This window comes from Myxocyprinus asiaticus, chromosome 1 (genome assembly GCF_019703515.2).
Source record: "Myxocyprinus asiaticus isolate MX2 ecotype Aquarium Trade chromosome 1, UBuf_Myxa_2, whole genome shotgun sequence".
Lineage (NCBI taxonomy): Eukaryota > Metazoa > Chordata > Actinopteri > Cypriniformes > Catostomidae > Myxocyprinus > Myxocyprinus asiaticus.
Window position 1 is genome coordinate 18259511 of NC_059344.1, and position 15204 is coordinate 18274714.

The window sequence follows — 15204 nt, forward strand, 5'->3', positions numbered from 1 at the left end:
AGGATTCATATTCAGCCCATTTCTTTGCAACACAGGGCAATCAGTCTAGATTTTGTGGGACGAGTCACAATTTGTATTGTTGTCTGAAGCACAGCGTTCAAATCTGCAGGTAAAGATTTTTATGCAAGGGCCTCCCTGTGATTTACAGTTGGTGAAATGAACATGTGGAGAAACATCACAAACCAGTTTCCCAAGCATGGCTCCCACACCATCTGTTCACACGGCGACACAATTGTCCCAACACAGACCCAGTTCATCCACTTTGCTACTGAGTTTGTCAAAAATATCTCTCCTTGTGCATGTTTTCTCCAGAGCTGAGCAAAATAAAAGACCCTCAACCAATTTTCTCTCATGGCAGCAGCGGACAAGATGTTGGGAGGCGTTTGAGATGTCTATCGACTCGTCTACATGCAATGAAAAAAAATTCAGACTCTTGGTCTCGATCTGTAGCAATTTGACATATAATAAGATAGTTTAGTTTTTTCCTTCATTTGTCCTTTAGGAACTGAGACCTAAAAAACAGTTTTTCTTCTTCTTTAAAAAAAAAAAAAAGAAAAAAAGAAAAAAGATTTTTTTTTTTTTTTAATGATCTTCCTTTTTTTGATTCACAAAAAAAAAGTGACAATCTTTCAGATGCTTCTTGCTGATCTTCAAGATGCAAATCCTCCTGACATTGTTTGTTGGAAAAAAATATTTTTTCATGCACAACTGAAATTTGCTGCCTCCCATTGGTTCTGTCATTCATAGGTAAAATAGCCTGAAAATGCACACATAAACAATCACTGATTACTCACTAAACCAATTTAATGTGCTAAATGTCTGACAACAAAACCCAGATCTGATAACTTTCTCTTGTAAACAAAACAACCACTGCAGGATTTCGACACAATTCCCTTAAAGGTGCAGTATGTAAGATTCAGAAACCCTTGTTATTAATGACACCTGTGGCCGTTAAGTGAACTGCAGCTAGCTACCTGTTGCTACTCATGTATCTACTTTCACTTAATTTTAAGAGCCCATGAAATCAAAATTGGAGTTTGTAGCATTTAGTCTATTTCTATTATCTTCGAAACCACCAATACACTAGTGTACTTAAATTTAAATGTAAATTTAAATTTACAGTTTTTCTCTTATAGGAAAACAGAACAAAGTTACCTATTACTCATCTTGCACTGCACAGACTTTTGTCCAATCAAGTGCTCTCTAGAATAAGAATGTTCCTCCCCCCAATATATAATACCACCCTGCAAACCGACTAGCAAGTAGCAAATCATAACTCTTGGCTATGACGTTACTAAGTCTAATGGCCTATTGCCTATTTAAAAAAGGGACGAGCCCTTCAATATACTATATCCCGTCTAAACTTCCTGATTGAGAAGAATACGTCATTGAAAACGCAGGAAAGAAAACTACATTCGTCAAGCAATTTCATGTGTCGTCAATAGTTACAGCACTCAGTATAATTATCATAAATGATAGAAACTGTTAAATGCCCAATGTCTGTAATTGTCCAAAATAACCATCATACCTTGATACTGGGGATGGTGCCAAACCGAGAGAACACTCTAAACAGCTGCTTGTCTGTCCAGCTATAGGGCAGATTATTGATATAGAGATTCACCCCCTGTCAAGACAAAAAAAAAAATAAAAAACACAAGTCGCATTAGTCTAATTGCATTTCAATATTCACCAAAGATAACTAATAAATGGTTCTGTGATGGATACCGGGAAGCGGCTCCTGTTGTCTTTCTTGATGCTGTCCGGCAGGGTGTTCTTCTCAGCCTGACGCTCCTGGAATGACTTGAAGTGACAAATGGACATTTATACACAAACAAAAGCTGTTAGTATGTCAGTGAAAGGCTTTAATCCAAATTATATCTAAGAATTACTTTAGTACAAGATGGATCCAATGAATTGTCTGAATGACACATTGTCTAAATTCTGTGGTCACACTTACACTAGTTGGTCATTCAGCAACATCCCATTTAATTTCCGAATGGCTCTTTCTGCGGCATTCTACAATATGTTACCATATATAAATATTGTATGTCTAATAAAATCAAAGATCTTCTTTTTGATACCTGTGCCTTGTCCTAGCCACGACACGGCGCTTCTCGTCCTATTTGCGACCGCCTTTACAGTCTCTTCAATGACATGCACTGTATAAAGCTGTATAAAGCTCATAGATCTCATTTTCCACAACTCATGTTTTCTGGAGAATTCTGTCAACTGAACTTTCTTTTGGATAGATTTATATATTTATTTTTCAATATAACATCAGCGGAATGATCCAAAACACTTTAAACAAAAGTACAACCCATTGAAAAGACTCTGCATCCAAAATCGTGTACTGTCAGAGTATGAAGGATGCAGAATTTGATGAAGGATGCACTTCTAGGTCGGTAAAACGTTCTTCAGATATGCATGCAACAAGTATGAATAGATTATGGACATGGACGTGGGTATTGAACCATGACCTGATTATATGACGTAAAAACAAAAACTGCGGAAAATAATATTTTCTGGGTTTGGTAAACAAGCACCATTTAAGCACGAAGAACAACTTTCTTGGTATACTGTATATAGCACTTAGTGTTGCAAACACCCACCTGACTTGTGGTTCTCCGCCATTCTTTTAAATCCAGCGTATTGAACCTGCCATCACTTCAGCTTTCGGGGGATTATTGGATCGTAAATTATGCTGTCGATTTGCACTTCAGAATCTCACCGGAAATAGTAGGTCATCTATTTCTCGCTTACTGTTTTATGAATACTGATGATTCGGACATACCACTCCATTGGTATACTGTTTTTGGCATACTGCATATTTGGACACAGATTAAGTCTTTCCCATACAGCCTTGTTGTCATTCTTGTCAAAGAATTAAAGATGGCGCCGCTGTGAATAAGAGGTGATGCTTCAATCTGAAACTTATCTGCTTGTGTAACTGTTGGACAGTTTCATTTCTAAATATGACGGCTATACACATTATTTGAGCTCAAAAAGTGTAACATTTTATTTATTTAATGAATGAACAGTCAATTATTTTTCTCATCCAAATTTTTGGAGGAGGCACTGCCACCCTTGTCCCCTCAGAGATAACACCACTGGTGAGGAAAGCTCAGAGGATTATCACGACTCAGGGCCGGCCGCGAAAAGGGGCTGAATGGGCCACCGCGTTATGCAGAACGGGCCACAAAACGGCGCCGTGATATGCCGAAGGGGGCAGCAGTATGTAGAAAAGGACAGCAATAACTTTGGACTGCCATCTGCACCATATTGACGTGTCCTGTCTGATCCGCGATGCGACGCTTCTTGTCCGGTGTGAGACCGCCATAAGTCTCGCAAGAAGTCTCATTCGCTGTTACTAAGGTTAGGTGTGGGGTTAGGGTTAGATTTAGTGGTAGGGTTAATGTTAGGTTTAGATTTAGGGGTAGGTGTAGGGATTCAGTCGCAGTGTGTGAACACCGAATGCGGCTCTCGGGTGATTTTAGGTAATTGGGCAGTTACATTCTAGACACCACCCTTTACAAGTAGCTAAGCAAATTAAATAATTTAAACTCAAATCAATGTTTAATTTGCCTTTATTTATTTATTTGGTGAGTAGTCACGTAATAAACAGGATAATGAGCAGTCAGACTGTTATTTTCGATTGTTATATAAATAAACACCTACAGAACTCTGTCGCAAACTGGAGGTGGCATTCAGTTGATTCTAGAGAGTCAGCGATTTCTTTCTTTTCACAAAACAACATTATTTAAACTCAAATCAGTATTTCATGCCCGTTTATTTCCTCATTTGGCAGGTACACTATCATGATGGCGTCGCGAATGGCCGCCTCGGTGTGGAGCGCTCCTATTGTTTTGTTGTTTTTGTTTGTTTGGCCTGTGTTTAGTAATCTTTTTCCAGTCAGTTTTACCAGAGACGAACTGCTGAACATTCGACAGCTTATATCAGACAGTCTTTTCCCAGTTTTTGAATATTCAAATTTTTTGCTAGACATTTTAGTTGGAGGCTCGGCTTTGTTGTTCAGGAGACGCAGGTGAGGAAGATGAGCAGGTGTGCTGGTCACTCTCCGTCGGGGGGGCTTTTGAACAACGCTGCCGAGCATTCATCTTGCGAATCTCCGCTCTCTTCCTAACAAAACGGACGAACTTCTCATCAAAGCGGATCGCATCGCAGAGTTAACGGGGAAAATGAGAGGTGGTGGAACATGCTTTTACATCAATGAAAGTTGGTGTACAGATGTAACAACGTTAAAGAGGATGTACTGTCCTAATTTGGAAGCGCTCTTTATTAACTGTAAGCCTTTCTACTCGTCGCGAGTTTTCTTCGTTTATTCTGGTGAGTGTGTATATCGCGCCAAACACGTGTTTGAATGCGGTGCTGCAACAGCTGGCTGATCAAATCACAGACACAGAACAACAATACCCGGACTCAGTTACTATTATTCTTGGGGATTTTAACAAAGCAAATCTCACATGTGAACTGCCCAAATACAAACAGCACATTACATGCCCCACCAGAGACAGGAACATACTGGATCATTGCTACACAACAATAAAGGATGCATATCGCTCTGTCCCTAGAGCAGCTTTGGGACTCTCTGATCACTGTCTGGTTCATCTTCTTCCATCCTACAGGCAGAAATGAAAATCAACCAAGCCAGTAGTAAGGACTGTAAAGAGATGGACCAATGAAGCAGAGCGGGAACTACAAGCCTGCTTCAATTGCACAGATTGGAGCGTTTTTGAGGCCGCAGCCACAGACCTGGATGAGCTCACAGATACTGTTACATCATATATCAGTTTCTGTGAGGATATGTGCATTCCTACTAGGACTTATTTAAAGTTCAACAGCGACAAACCGTGGTTTACAGCAGAGCTCAGGCAGCTTCATCAGGCCAAAGAGGATGCTTACAGGGGTGGGGATAAAGTCTTGTACAATCAGGCCAGGAACACATTGAACAAGGAAACCAGAGTGGCTAAAAGAATTTACTCTGAGAAGCTGAAAAACAAGTTTTCAGCTAACGACCCTGCATCAGTGTGGAGTGGCATGAAACAACTCTACAAATTACAGGAATCCTACCCCCAACCCTGTGGTGGACCAACAACTGGCTGATGACCTGAATGTGTTCTACTGTAGATTTGAAAGGCCCAATCTCACACCCCACACCCACTCTGACCTTCACTTCACACAAACACCAACACCTCCTGCAACCCCCCTCCTCCCCCCTCCTGCTACTCAACCTGCACTTAAGATCTGTGAAGATGATGTGAGCCGTGTCTTTCGGAAACAAAAGACGAGGAAAGCTTCAGGCCCAGATGGCATCTCACCAGCGTGTCTTCGATCCTGTGCTAACCAGCTGGCCCCCATCTTCACACAGATCTTCACTAGATCACTGGAGCAGTGTGAAGTCCCATGCTGCTTCAAATGCTCAATCATTATTCCTGTCCCAAAGAAACCAAAAATCACAGGACTTAATGACTATAGACCTGTCGCCCTGACATCTGTGGTCATGAAATAATTTGAGAGACTGGTGTTGGTCCACCTGAAGAACATCACTGGACCCTTTCTAGATCCCCTTCAATTTGCTTATCGAGCAAACAGGTCTGTGGATGAAACAGTCAACATGGGATTACATCATATCCTCCAACATCTGGACAGACCAGGGACATATGCAAGGATCCTTTTTGTGGACTTCAGTTCAGTTTTCAACACCATCATCCCAGCTATACTCCAGAATAAATTACACCAACTCTCTGTTCCCATGTCTATCTGTCAGTGGATTACCAGCTTTCTGATGGCCAGACAGCAGCTTGTGAGACAGGGGAAACTCACTTCCAGCACCTGAACAATCAGCACTGGTGCCCCCCAGGGATGTGTGCTCTCCCCACTATTCTTCTACCTCTACACCAATGACTGCATCGCCAAGGACCCCTCTGTCAAGCTCCTGAAGTTTGCAGACAACACCACTGTCATCGGCCTCATCTGAGATGATGATGAGTCTGCATACAGAAGGGAGTTTGAACAGCTGGCTGTCTGGTGCAGTCAAAACAACCCTGAGCTGAACACGCTCAAAACGGTGGAGATGATTGTGGATTTTAGGAGAAACACCCCAACACTGACCCCCCTCACCATTCTAAACAGCACTGTGGCAGCAGTGGAGTCATTCAGGTTCCTGGGTACTACCATCTCACAAGACCTGAGACACACATTGACTCCTTTGTGAAAAAGGCCCAGCAGAGGTTGTACTTATAATAATTGTATTTATTTATCACACATATAGAGTGAAATCTAGAGATAAATTCTTTTTTTCACATATCCCAGCCAAGCTGGGGTCAGAGTGCAGGGTCAGCCATGATACAGCACCCCTGGAGCAGATAGGGTCAAGGGCCTTGCTCAAGGGCCCAACAGTGGCATCTTGGCAGTACTAGGGCTTGAACCCCTGACCTTCTGATCAGTAACCCAGAGCCTTAACTGCTGAGCCACCACTGCCCCCAAGAAGTTCAATCTGCCACAGGTGCTGCTGATACAGTTTTACTCAGCAGTCATTGAGTCTGTCCTCTGCACTTCAAATACTGTCTGGTTTGGTTCAGCTACAAAATCAGACATACACTTCAAGAACTATACACTTCCAGAGTGAGGAAAAAGGCTGGAAAAATCACTCTGGACTCCACTCACCCAGCCCACTACCTTTTTGAACTGTTGCCTTCTGGCCGACGCTTCAGAGCTCTGAGCACCAGAACCATCAGGCACAGGAACAGTTTTTTCCCTCAGGCTATCCATCTCATGAACAGCCCCACTGAGAAATAACTATGTGCAATACACAGCTTAGTCTTTTTTTATGTTTATCCAACACATCCAACCTCTTCTGCCATTTCATTCCTCTGAAAAAAAAAACAAAAAACATTTGCACTGTACATAACAGATTTGTATTTGCACAGTACATAACAGATTTGTATTTGCACTGTACATAACAGATTTGTATTTGCACAGTACTTAACAAATAACAGATTTGTATTAGATTGCACTACGTATGTGTATGTGTGTATGTATGTATGTGTCTTTTTTATTTTTTATTATTATCCATGTCTTGCTGCTGTTTTTGTATTGTTTTTGTATTGTTGTACACTGGAAGCTCCTGTCACCAAGACAAATTCCTTGTATGTGTAAGCATACTTGGCAATAAAGCTGATTCTGATTCTGATTCTGATAAGTTTGGATACAGTCAGCCGGTCTTTGCTTCTCGACAGGGTCCTGATCACATATCAGGTATGAATGATATGAACTCATTACCCTCAGAATGAGTTGTGTTTATGGTTATATTAGCAAGTTGTTCTGGCTTTAGAATTAGTGTTTGCTTTGCCCTTGCATCATGTCTGACTGATTAGCAAGAAGCCACAGAAGTGAGTTAGTTGTTGTTGAATTTAAAGACAAATGTTTCAGTGGAACACTTTGGCCTATTCACTCAATGATGTGACTACATTAAGAAATATATAAGAACTGTCCTATGTCACCTTAAATAAGTCAACAACTCAAAGGCTGATTTAAAAGGTTCCATACAATGAAATCGCCACAGATGAGCACATGGTGTATGAGCTGTTGTATCAGATCACAACGTGCAGATGGCGCTGTTTCAGCAGTTTCTTCTGTTCTAAGTGCAGCGTGTGAGTCAGTTCGACATAGAGTAAACGCATCGTTGCCGATTTTCAATTTCATAGTTTTTTCACGTTGACAAACAATTTGTGTGTTATTATTATCGAGCAAGATGGATTTTACAATACGGGCCGCCACGCTTGAGGACTGTAAGGACATCTCGCGGATGATTCTGGTGAGTGGGTCGGTGCGTGCATAACCTCACACGTGCGTCAATTTCTGACTGTTTTAGAACCTTATGAAATAATAAAACGCTGATCTGTTGCGTCACTCACACCATGCGCAATCTTTCATTATCATCCAAACATTGGCTTAGTGCAACATGCGTAATGACATCAGTGTTGATGAATGAATTACAGTAAACCATATTCCATTCTGAAACGTACTGTAATCTGATACTTCCCTGTTATTGAACCTAGCGGATGGTATTTGAAATACCCGACAACGTGCTGTAGCCTTCAGCTGTCAGCTGCGACTTTTGTCTTTGAATTGTGAATGTGCAATGACGTCATGGAAATGAGCATAAAGAATGAAAATCAGATCGTAGAGCAAAAATAACTGCAGTCATGTCACTCACGTGTCATGTCCTTAAAGGGATAGTTCCATGGTTTCATGCAGTCCAAGATGTGTGTGACTTTCTTCAGCAGAACACAAACGAAGATTTTTAGAAGAATATCATAGATCTGTAAGTCCAAACAATGCAAGTGAATGGTGACCAGAACTTTGAAGCTCCAAAAAGCACATAAAGTAGCATAAAAATAATCCATAAGACTCCAGTGGTTAAGTCGATATATTCATAAGTGATATGATAGGTGTGGGTGAGAAACAGGTCAATATTTAAAGGTGAAGTATGTCATTTATGCGCTATTGTGGAAACAAACGGAATTACAAAAATACAGTGTGACAAGGAGGAGGGCGTGGCCAGGCCGTGAGGGTGCACGTGCTGAGTCAATTAATCAGCGGGAGAGAGATAAAGGGGAGCCGGAGACGCCAGTTCGAGAGAGAGAGAGAGAGAGAGACACACGCGGCCGCGCGTGTGTGTGTGTGTGTGTGTTTATGTTTGTTTTATGTTGTTTTAAGTTCAGTTACGTCATTAAAGTTATGTTGACTGTCCTGCCGGTTCCCACCTCCTCCTTGCCCATCCTGAACCTGTTACATTGGTGCCGAAACCCAGGAAGGAGGAGGGATGCCCTGTCCTGGAGTCCTCGCCACTGCCATCTGCCAGGGGAGGAGCCGCGGCCATCCGCTGGGGGACGGAGGAGTCGCTGCCAGCCGCCGGGAATCGGAGGAACCGCTGCCATCTGCCAGGAAGGGGAGGAGCCGTTCCGTCCACCAGGGGTCGGAGGACTCGCTGCCGTATGGCCGGGGTGGAGCGGCTGTCGTCTGCCAGAGGGCGGAGGAGTGGCTGAGGACCAGGCAACAGCGTGTCCGGGGATCAGCGGCAAGTTTTTCTCTCTCTCCTCTCTCTCTCTCTCTGTGTCTCTCCCGTTCGCCCTTTCTCTCTCCCCTCTCCCTCCCCTTGTCTCTACCCCAGGTTCCCAGGAGGCTGGAAGGGTGGGGGAGGAGTAGGCCAGTCCGGATGGCACCACGGCCTGAATCGGGTGGGGTAGGAATGTGACGAGAAGGAGGGAGTGGCCGGGCCATGAGGGTGCACGGCCGGCGCTGAGTCAATTAATCAACGGGAGAGAGAGTTAAAGGGGAGCTGGAGACGCCAGTTCGAGAGAGAGAGAGACACACGCAGCCACGCTGTGTGTGTGTTTATGTTTGTTTTATGTTGTTTTAAGTTCAGTTATGTCATTAAAGTTATGTTGACTGACCTGCCAGTTCCCGCCTCCTCCTTGTCCATCCTGAACCCATTACATACAGTATGATTTCAAACAACCTTTGCCAACACCCCTTAGCCTCATCACGCCCTTGCACTTATGTTCATAAGGTTTATGCTAAATACAAAATGAAATTTGAAGGAATAACTTTTATTGTTTTTACTGATCATTGCATTACCCTGGCTAGCTAGTAATTTCACTTAACGTTAGCTATCTGTCTTGCAAGCCTGCAACCTCATTTACAGACCAGTTTCTTGATTTTTTCTGAGAATCGCTCTCTGATTCCCTATGAACAAATAGGCCATACTAAACAAAAGGTGATAAAACGTTTAATGTCGTAAAGAACAAGACCACTATAACATATACACCAATCAACCACAACATTAAAACCACCTGCCTAATATTGTGTAGGTCCCCTTCGTGCCGCCAAAACAGCGCCAACCCGCTGTACAATGCTATTTTGAGATTACATTCTTCTCACCACAGTTGTACAGAGCAGTTATCTGAGTTACCGTAGACTTTGACAGTTCGAACCAGTCTGGCCATTCTCTGTTGACCTCTCTCATCAACAAGGCGTTTCCGTCCACAGTACTGCCCCTCACTGGATGTTTTTTTTGTTTTTGGCAACATTCGAAGTAAATTCTAGAGACTGTTGTGTGTGAAAATCCCAGGAGATCAGCAGTTACAGAAATACTCAAACCAGCCCGTCTGGCACCACTGGCCCATTGGGTTGGTGCTGGGGGGTTTAGGGTTGGCCGCTGCTGCGGAAATAACAAAAATACCCCTTAACATTTTCATCATTATTTTCGTAAACGAGATTAACACAGAATAAGACGGTTTGACAGCACTTAACAGGGGGTGCTGCAGCACCCCCTGCACCCCTACTTCCCGCGGCTATCATTTCCATTATAAATGCATCGTGTGTTACTCTCAGGAAATCATGCAAAAGAGGGTTAAACTATTTCTATTGTCAAATCCTTCACACTAGGAACTGGCTGAGCATGAGAAAGTTTCAGACCAGATCAAGATTACACAAAGAGGTAGGCCTATGTGTCACATTTCTCAAAATCAAAATTTTATGATATATACTTGACATAATTCATGTTGTGGACTGCTTGGGCAATAATTCAGAGCTGATAACAATCTTACTTCTTTACTATAGATCTGGAGCAGGATGGCTTCTCCAAAAACCCTTTTTTCCATGGGATTATTGCTGAAGTACCAGAGCACCTTAAATCCAAAAATGGTGAGGGAAAAAATAATCTAAATTCAAAGGACCCAGGTTGATTCAACATCTTTGCAAAGCATCAGTTACGAGTCACCCATTATAGATATCACTTTCCTGCTGCACTGAGAGATTGTTTGTTATCTAATCAGGACATATGGGTCATGTCTAGCCTCTGTGGATGGTTGTTACATAAGATGGTTTGGCCATTTTATTCTCTTGCCTTACATACTCACATCCCTGGTTTCTATGATATTTTTTGTACAGTTACATTAATATAATTAAATTTTAGTTAACTTAGCTGACTATTGCATGTGCATATATTATGTTGACATTTACTTATGTAGTTAGTCTGAAAAGTGTCAGTAAGGCATGAAGCACTAAGAGAATTAAGTGTAAGAACGCAGTACTAATATTGTGATATATGTATGTTTTGTAACTTGATGTTGTTTGCTGACATTGTGTTTACTTCTTATATCTGCTGTACAGTTTTGTGTTTGGATTGGTGTAAACATTTAGGATTTTAGCCATCTAGCTGACAGGGATGATTGATCTGCTGAGCATAAATGTATAGTTTGATCAGAACATAGTCACTATTAATAAGTACTTTATGGATTTATGCAGTGTGCATATGTATTTGTGTCTCCTTACAGGTCATACCAAGATCGGTTACTCTCTGTATTTCTACACGTACAGCTCATGGAAAGGCCGGGCGGTGTACATGGAGGATCTGTATGTGATGCCAGAGTTCAGAGGTAATTAATGTTAATTTGGATTTACAATAAATTGAATTGTCCTTGTCTTATTAATGATTTTCTATGTATTTTCAGGGAAAGGCATTGGGAAGGCTCTAATGGCCAAAGTTGCCCAGGTGAGGGTGGTTTATATATAACGTTATGCTCATTATTTATTTTATGCAGTGGCATGTAAAGACGGTGTGTGAATGTGCACTGTTGTCCTAGCAACATGGTTCGAATCCACATTTTGTCCCACTCTTGTTCCCATCTGATTTCCTGTTTCCAATCTTAATATTTCCTTTAATACTACTTATAATAATAGATAAAAATGAACATGAATGTTGATTTCATCATAGTGATTTGGTTACGGTGAATGTCGAGGAGTGCAGAGAAGGGTTTTTATATGGAGGCGGGGTCTGTCACACTCGTTTGCGCAGCTCGTCATCGCTTGTGTGTAAATTGCATCACTGTATTATTAATATGATATGGCAAAAACCATAGTTTTAATTCAATTAACCATAATGGTGGTAATATAGTAACCATGGTTAATTTTGTGGTTACTGTAAATTTACAAAACAAATACCATGGTGAAACTATGGTTACTGTAGTAAAACCAAGGTTATTTTTTCTAAGGTGTCTGTGGGACTCTAAATAAACACAATAAACACTGCAGTGATGCCTATATACTGTGTATGTTAGTATTTAAATGTGGGTGCAAATAGTATCTGACACTATTTGCACCAGTGTGCAATTAGTATCTACCATTATTTGCACCAGGGTTGGGGTAAAAATAATATCTGCCACTATTTGCACTGGGGTGTAAATAGCATATACCATTATTTGCACCAGGGTACAAATAGCATCTGCCTTTAAATTATGCACCAGATTACTGTTGGTTGTTGATTTTGTTGATCATGTCTGATTGTGCTTACCCTCAGCTTGGTCTGGCTGCTGGTTGCACTCAGTTGAATTTCACTGTGTTGGACTGGAACAAGTCATCACTTGACTTCTACCTGAAGCAGGGCTGCTGGGATGTGACCTCTGACCTCGGCTATCACTGCATGCGTTGTGAGGGTGATGCCCTTGAACATTTGGCCCAGGGAGATCTTTAAATTTTCATGCACATTGAATCCCCTGTCTACTCTTGATGAGAGCTCAGAGACACAGGTTGTTTAATAAGCACAGGGAATGCAGCCAGTCACAATTGGCAAAAACATGAAGAACAACACTTGTCTCCCATATACATTTTTCTTTTTGAGGTGATATAGACTAGTGGTATTGCAGGGAATAACAGCCAATAGAATGTTGCAATGTGATAACCATTAATTTTACTACATTTGTTGTTGTCCATCTCTGCTGTTTGTTCCTATTGCCTCAAAAATTGGACAAGCTTTACAGTCTTGAGTGAAATTGATTCAGTTGACCCATTCTAATTGTGGAGTGGCCTAGAAACATTAGCCAAAGATTATGAATTTGTTTTAATTAGGAGCACAAACATATTGGGCATATTGTGAACATATTACAGTTTTTCTACCAGATTTTCACAAGTGGGAAGTGTGGAAATGAAAGTGGGTTACATTTAGTGTTGTTACAATTGTTTACCATTGTTTGTTTTGCTAATGATATTTAGAATTTGTTCATAGACATTATGTAGAGAGCTATTTTAGTATTTCATGCCATTTTATTTGTACATTTAAATGTATTCAAACTTCTAGTGAGACTTACCAGTAAACTTTACTTGAAATTGCACACACAAGTAATTTTCTCTTAAAAGCTCTTACACTACACTGATCAACCACAACATTAAAACCACTGACAGGTGAAGTAAATAACATCGATTATCTCGTTTCAATGGCACCTGTCGAGGGGTGGGATATATTAGGCAGCAAGTGAACAGTCAGTTCTTGAATTTCATGTGTTGGAAGCAGGAAAAATGGGCAAGCGTAAGGATCTGAACGACTTTGACAAGGGCCAAACTGAGCATCTCCAATACAGCAGGTCTTGTGGGGTGTTTACAGTATGCTGTGGTTAGTCCCTACCAAAAGTTGTCCAAGGAAGGACAATCGGTGACAGGGTCATGGGCACCCAAGGCTCATTGATGCGCATGGGGAGCGAAGGCTAGCCCGTCTGGTCCGATCCCACAGAAGAGTTACTGTAGCACAAATTGCTGAAAAACTTAATGCTGGCCACGATAGAAAGGTGTCAGAACACACAGTGCATCACAGCTTGCTGTGTATGGGGCTGCGTAGCCACAGACCGGTCAGAGTGCCCAAGCTGACCCCTGTCCACCACAGAAAGCGCCTACAAATGGGCACATGAGCGTCAGAACTGGACCATGGAGCAATGGAAGAAGATGGCCTGGTCTGATGAATCACGTTTTCTTTTAGATCATGTGGACGGCCGGGTGTGTGTGCGTTGTTTACCTGGGGAAGAGACGGCAGCAGGATGCACTATGGGAAGAAGTCAGGTCGGCGGAGGCAGTGTGATACTCTAGGCAATGTTCTGCTGGGAAACCTTGGGTCCTGGCATTCATGTGGATGTTACTTTGACACGTACCACCTACCTAAAGATTGTTGCAGACCACGTAAACCCCTTCATGGCAACGATATTCCCTGATGGCAGTGACCTCTTTCAGAAGGATAATGCTCCCTGCCACACTGCAAAAATTGTTCAGGAATGGTTTGAGGAACATGACAAAGAGTTCAAGGTGTTGACTTGGCTTCCAAATTCCCCAAATCTCAGTCTGATTGAGCATCTGTGGGATGTGCTGGGCCAACAAATCCGATCCATGGAGGCCCCACCTCGCAACTTACAGGACTTAAAGGATCTGCTGCGAACGTCTTGGTGCCAGATATCACAGGACACCTTCAGAGGACTTGTGGAGTACATGCCTCGACGGGTCAGAGCTGTTTTGGCGGCTGGAGGGGGACCTACACGGTATTAGGCAGGTGCCTTTAATGTTGTGGCTGATTGGTGTATATAGTAAAATGTGATTGATTGGTATGCAAGAGAGTTCATGGTTACCTAGATGTTACAGATGTGTCACTTTATGCTTTACATGTAGAAGTATGAGCCTTATACTTTTCTCATCTGACATTATTTAGTAACTGGCACCAGGCATTTGTCCAAACAAAGAATAAGCTCGACAAATTTACAAAAATATGCACAATAAGGTAAATCTTCAGTGTGTTGATTTGTGGTAATGAAACCATTCTTCAATTTAACTGTTTATTTTGCCTTGTATAAAAAGGTTTTCGAGGATTAATAAACTCCCATATATTTTTTGTTTACTGCCAAAACTTGCTGTTACTGAAGGTTTGAGGATGCACTGTATACAACATGAATATGCAACCAATAAACCTCATCCAATAATTTTAATGTATCGTATTTGACCTGTTAAGAAGAACTGTTATTTTGTAGCACTTTTGAAAATGCTGTGTACTCTCTTCGTGATGCTGATCAGCAAAAGTTACCTTATTACAAGCTGCAGTGTCCAGTGTGCTGTGGAGGACTGTTGTTTTCTCTGTTCTAAAGGCCATGAATAAAAGTACATATGTTCAGCTTTTGACTGCATGTGTTTTTACTTTATACTAAGCATTTGAGAGTATGTGATTTCAAACTGTTAAAAAATAATTTCAGTTGAAAGTTGGATTCACATTTGGGCTGCAGATCACTATATGTTTGAGCTGTGTTGCAGTTCCCACACCTTAGACAACACCGCCATCATGTGGTTACTTAGAGAAGTGAATGAGCGAAATGC

General features: G+C 41.8%; 1 protein-coding gene across 4 annotated transcripts; it reads left to right on the forward strand.

Moving 5' to 3' along the window:
- Nucleotides 1-7648: 7648 nt before the first annotated feature.
- On the forward strand, nt 7649-14997 carry LOC127446848 (thialysine N-epsilon-acetyltransferase-like). Of its 4 annotated transcripts, none has more exons than XM_051708142.1 (7): nt 7649-7834; nt 8834-9100; nt 10471-10522; nt 10645-10728; nt 11361-11462; nt 11538-11578; nt 12383-14997. In XM_051708142.1, exons 1-7 carry the CDS (start codon nt 7772-7774, stop codon nt 12554-12556), a joined length of 783 nt encoding a protein of 260 aa, XP_051564102.1. In that variant the 5' UTR covers nt 7649-7771; the 3' UTR covers nt 12557-14997. The 4 variants fall into 4 exon arrangements, with proteins under 4 accessions (XP_051564102.1, XP_051564121.1, XP_051564114.1 ...); XM_051708154.1 differs by having other exon boundaries at nt 7693-7834; nt 8838-9100; XM_051708161.1 differs by lacking the exon at nt 8834-9100.
- The last annotated feature ends 207 nt before the right edge of the window (nt 14998-15204 follow it).

Excerpts from the sequence above, each read along its gene's own strand:
- LOC127446848 (XM_051708142.1), top strand. The coding sequence starts at position 7,772 with ATGGATTTTACAATACGGGCCGCCACGCTTGAGGACTGTAAGGACATC. Across the intron at positions 10,523-10,644 it reads GATCAAGATTACACAAAGAG|ATCTGGAGCAGGATGGCTTC; the intron begins GTAGGCCTATGT and ends TCTTTACTATAG. Across the intron at positions 11,579-12,382 it reads TAATGGCCAAAGTTGCCCAG|CTTGGTCTGGCTGCTGGTTG; the intron begins GTGAGGGTGGTT and ends GCTTACCCTCAG.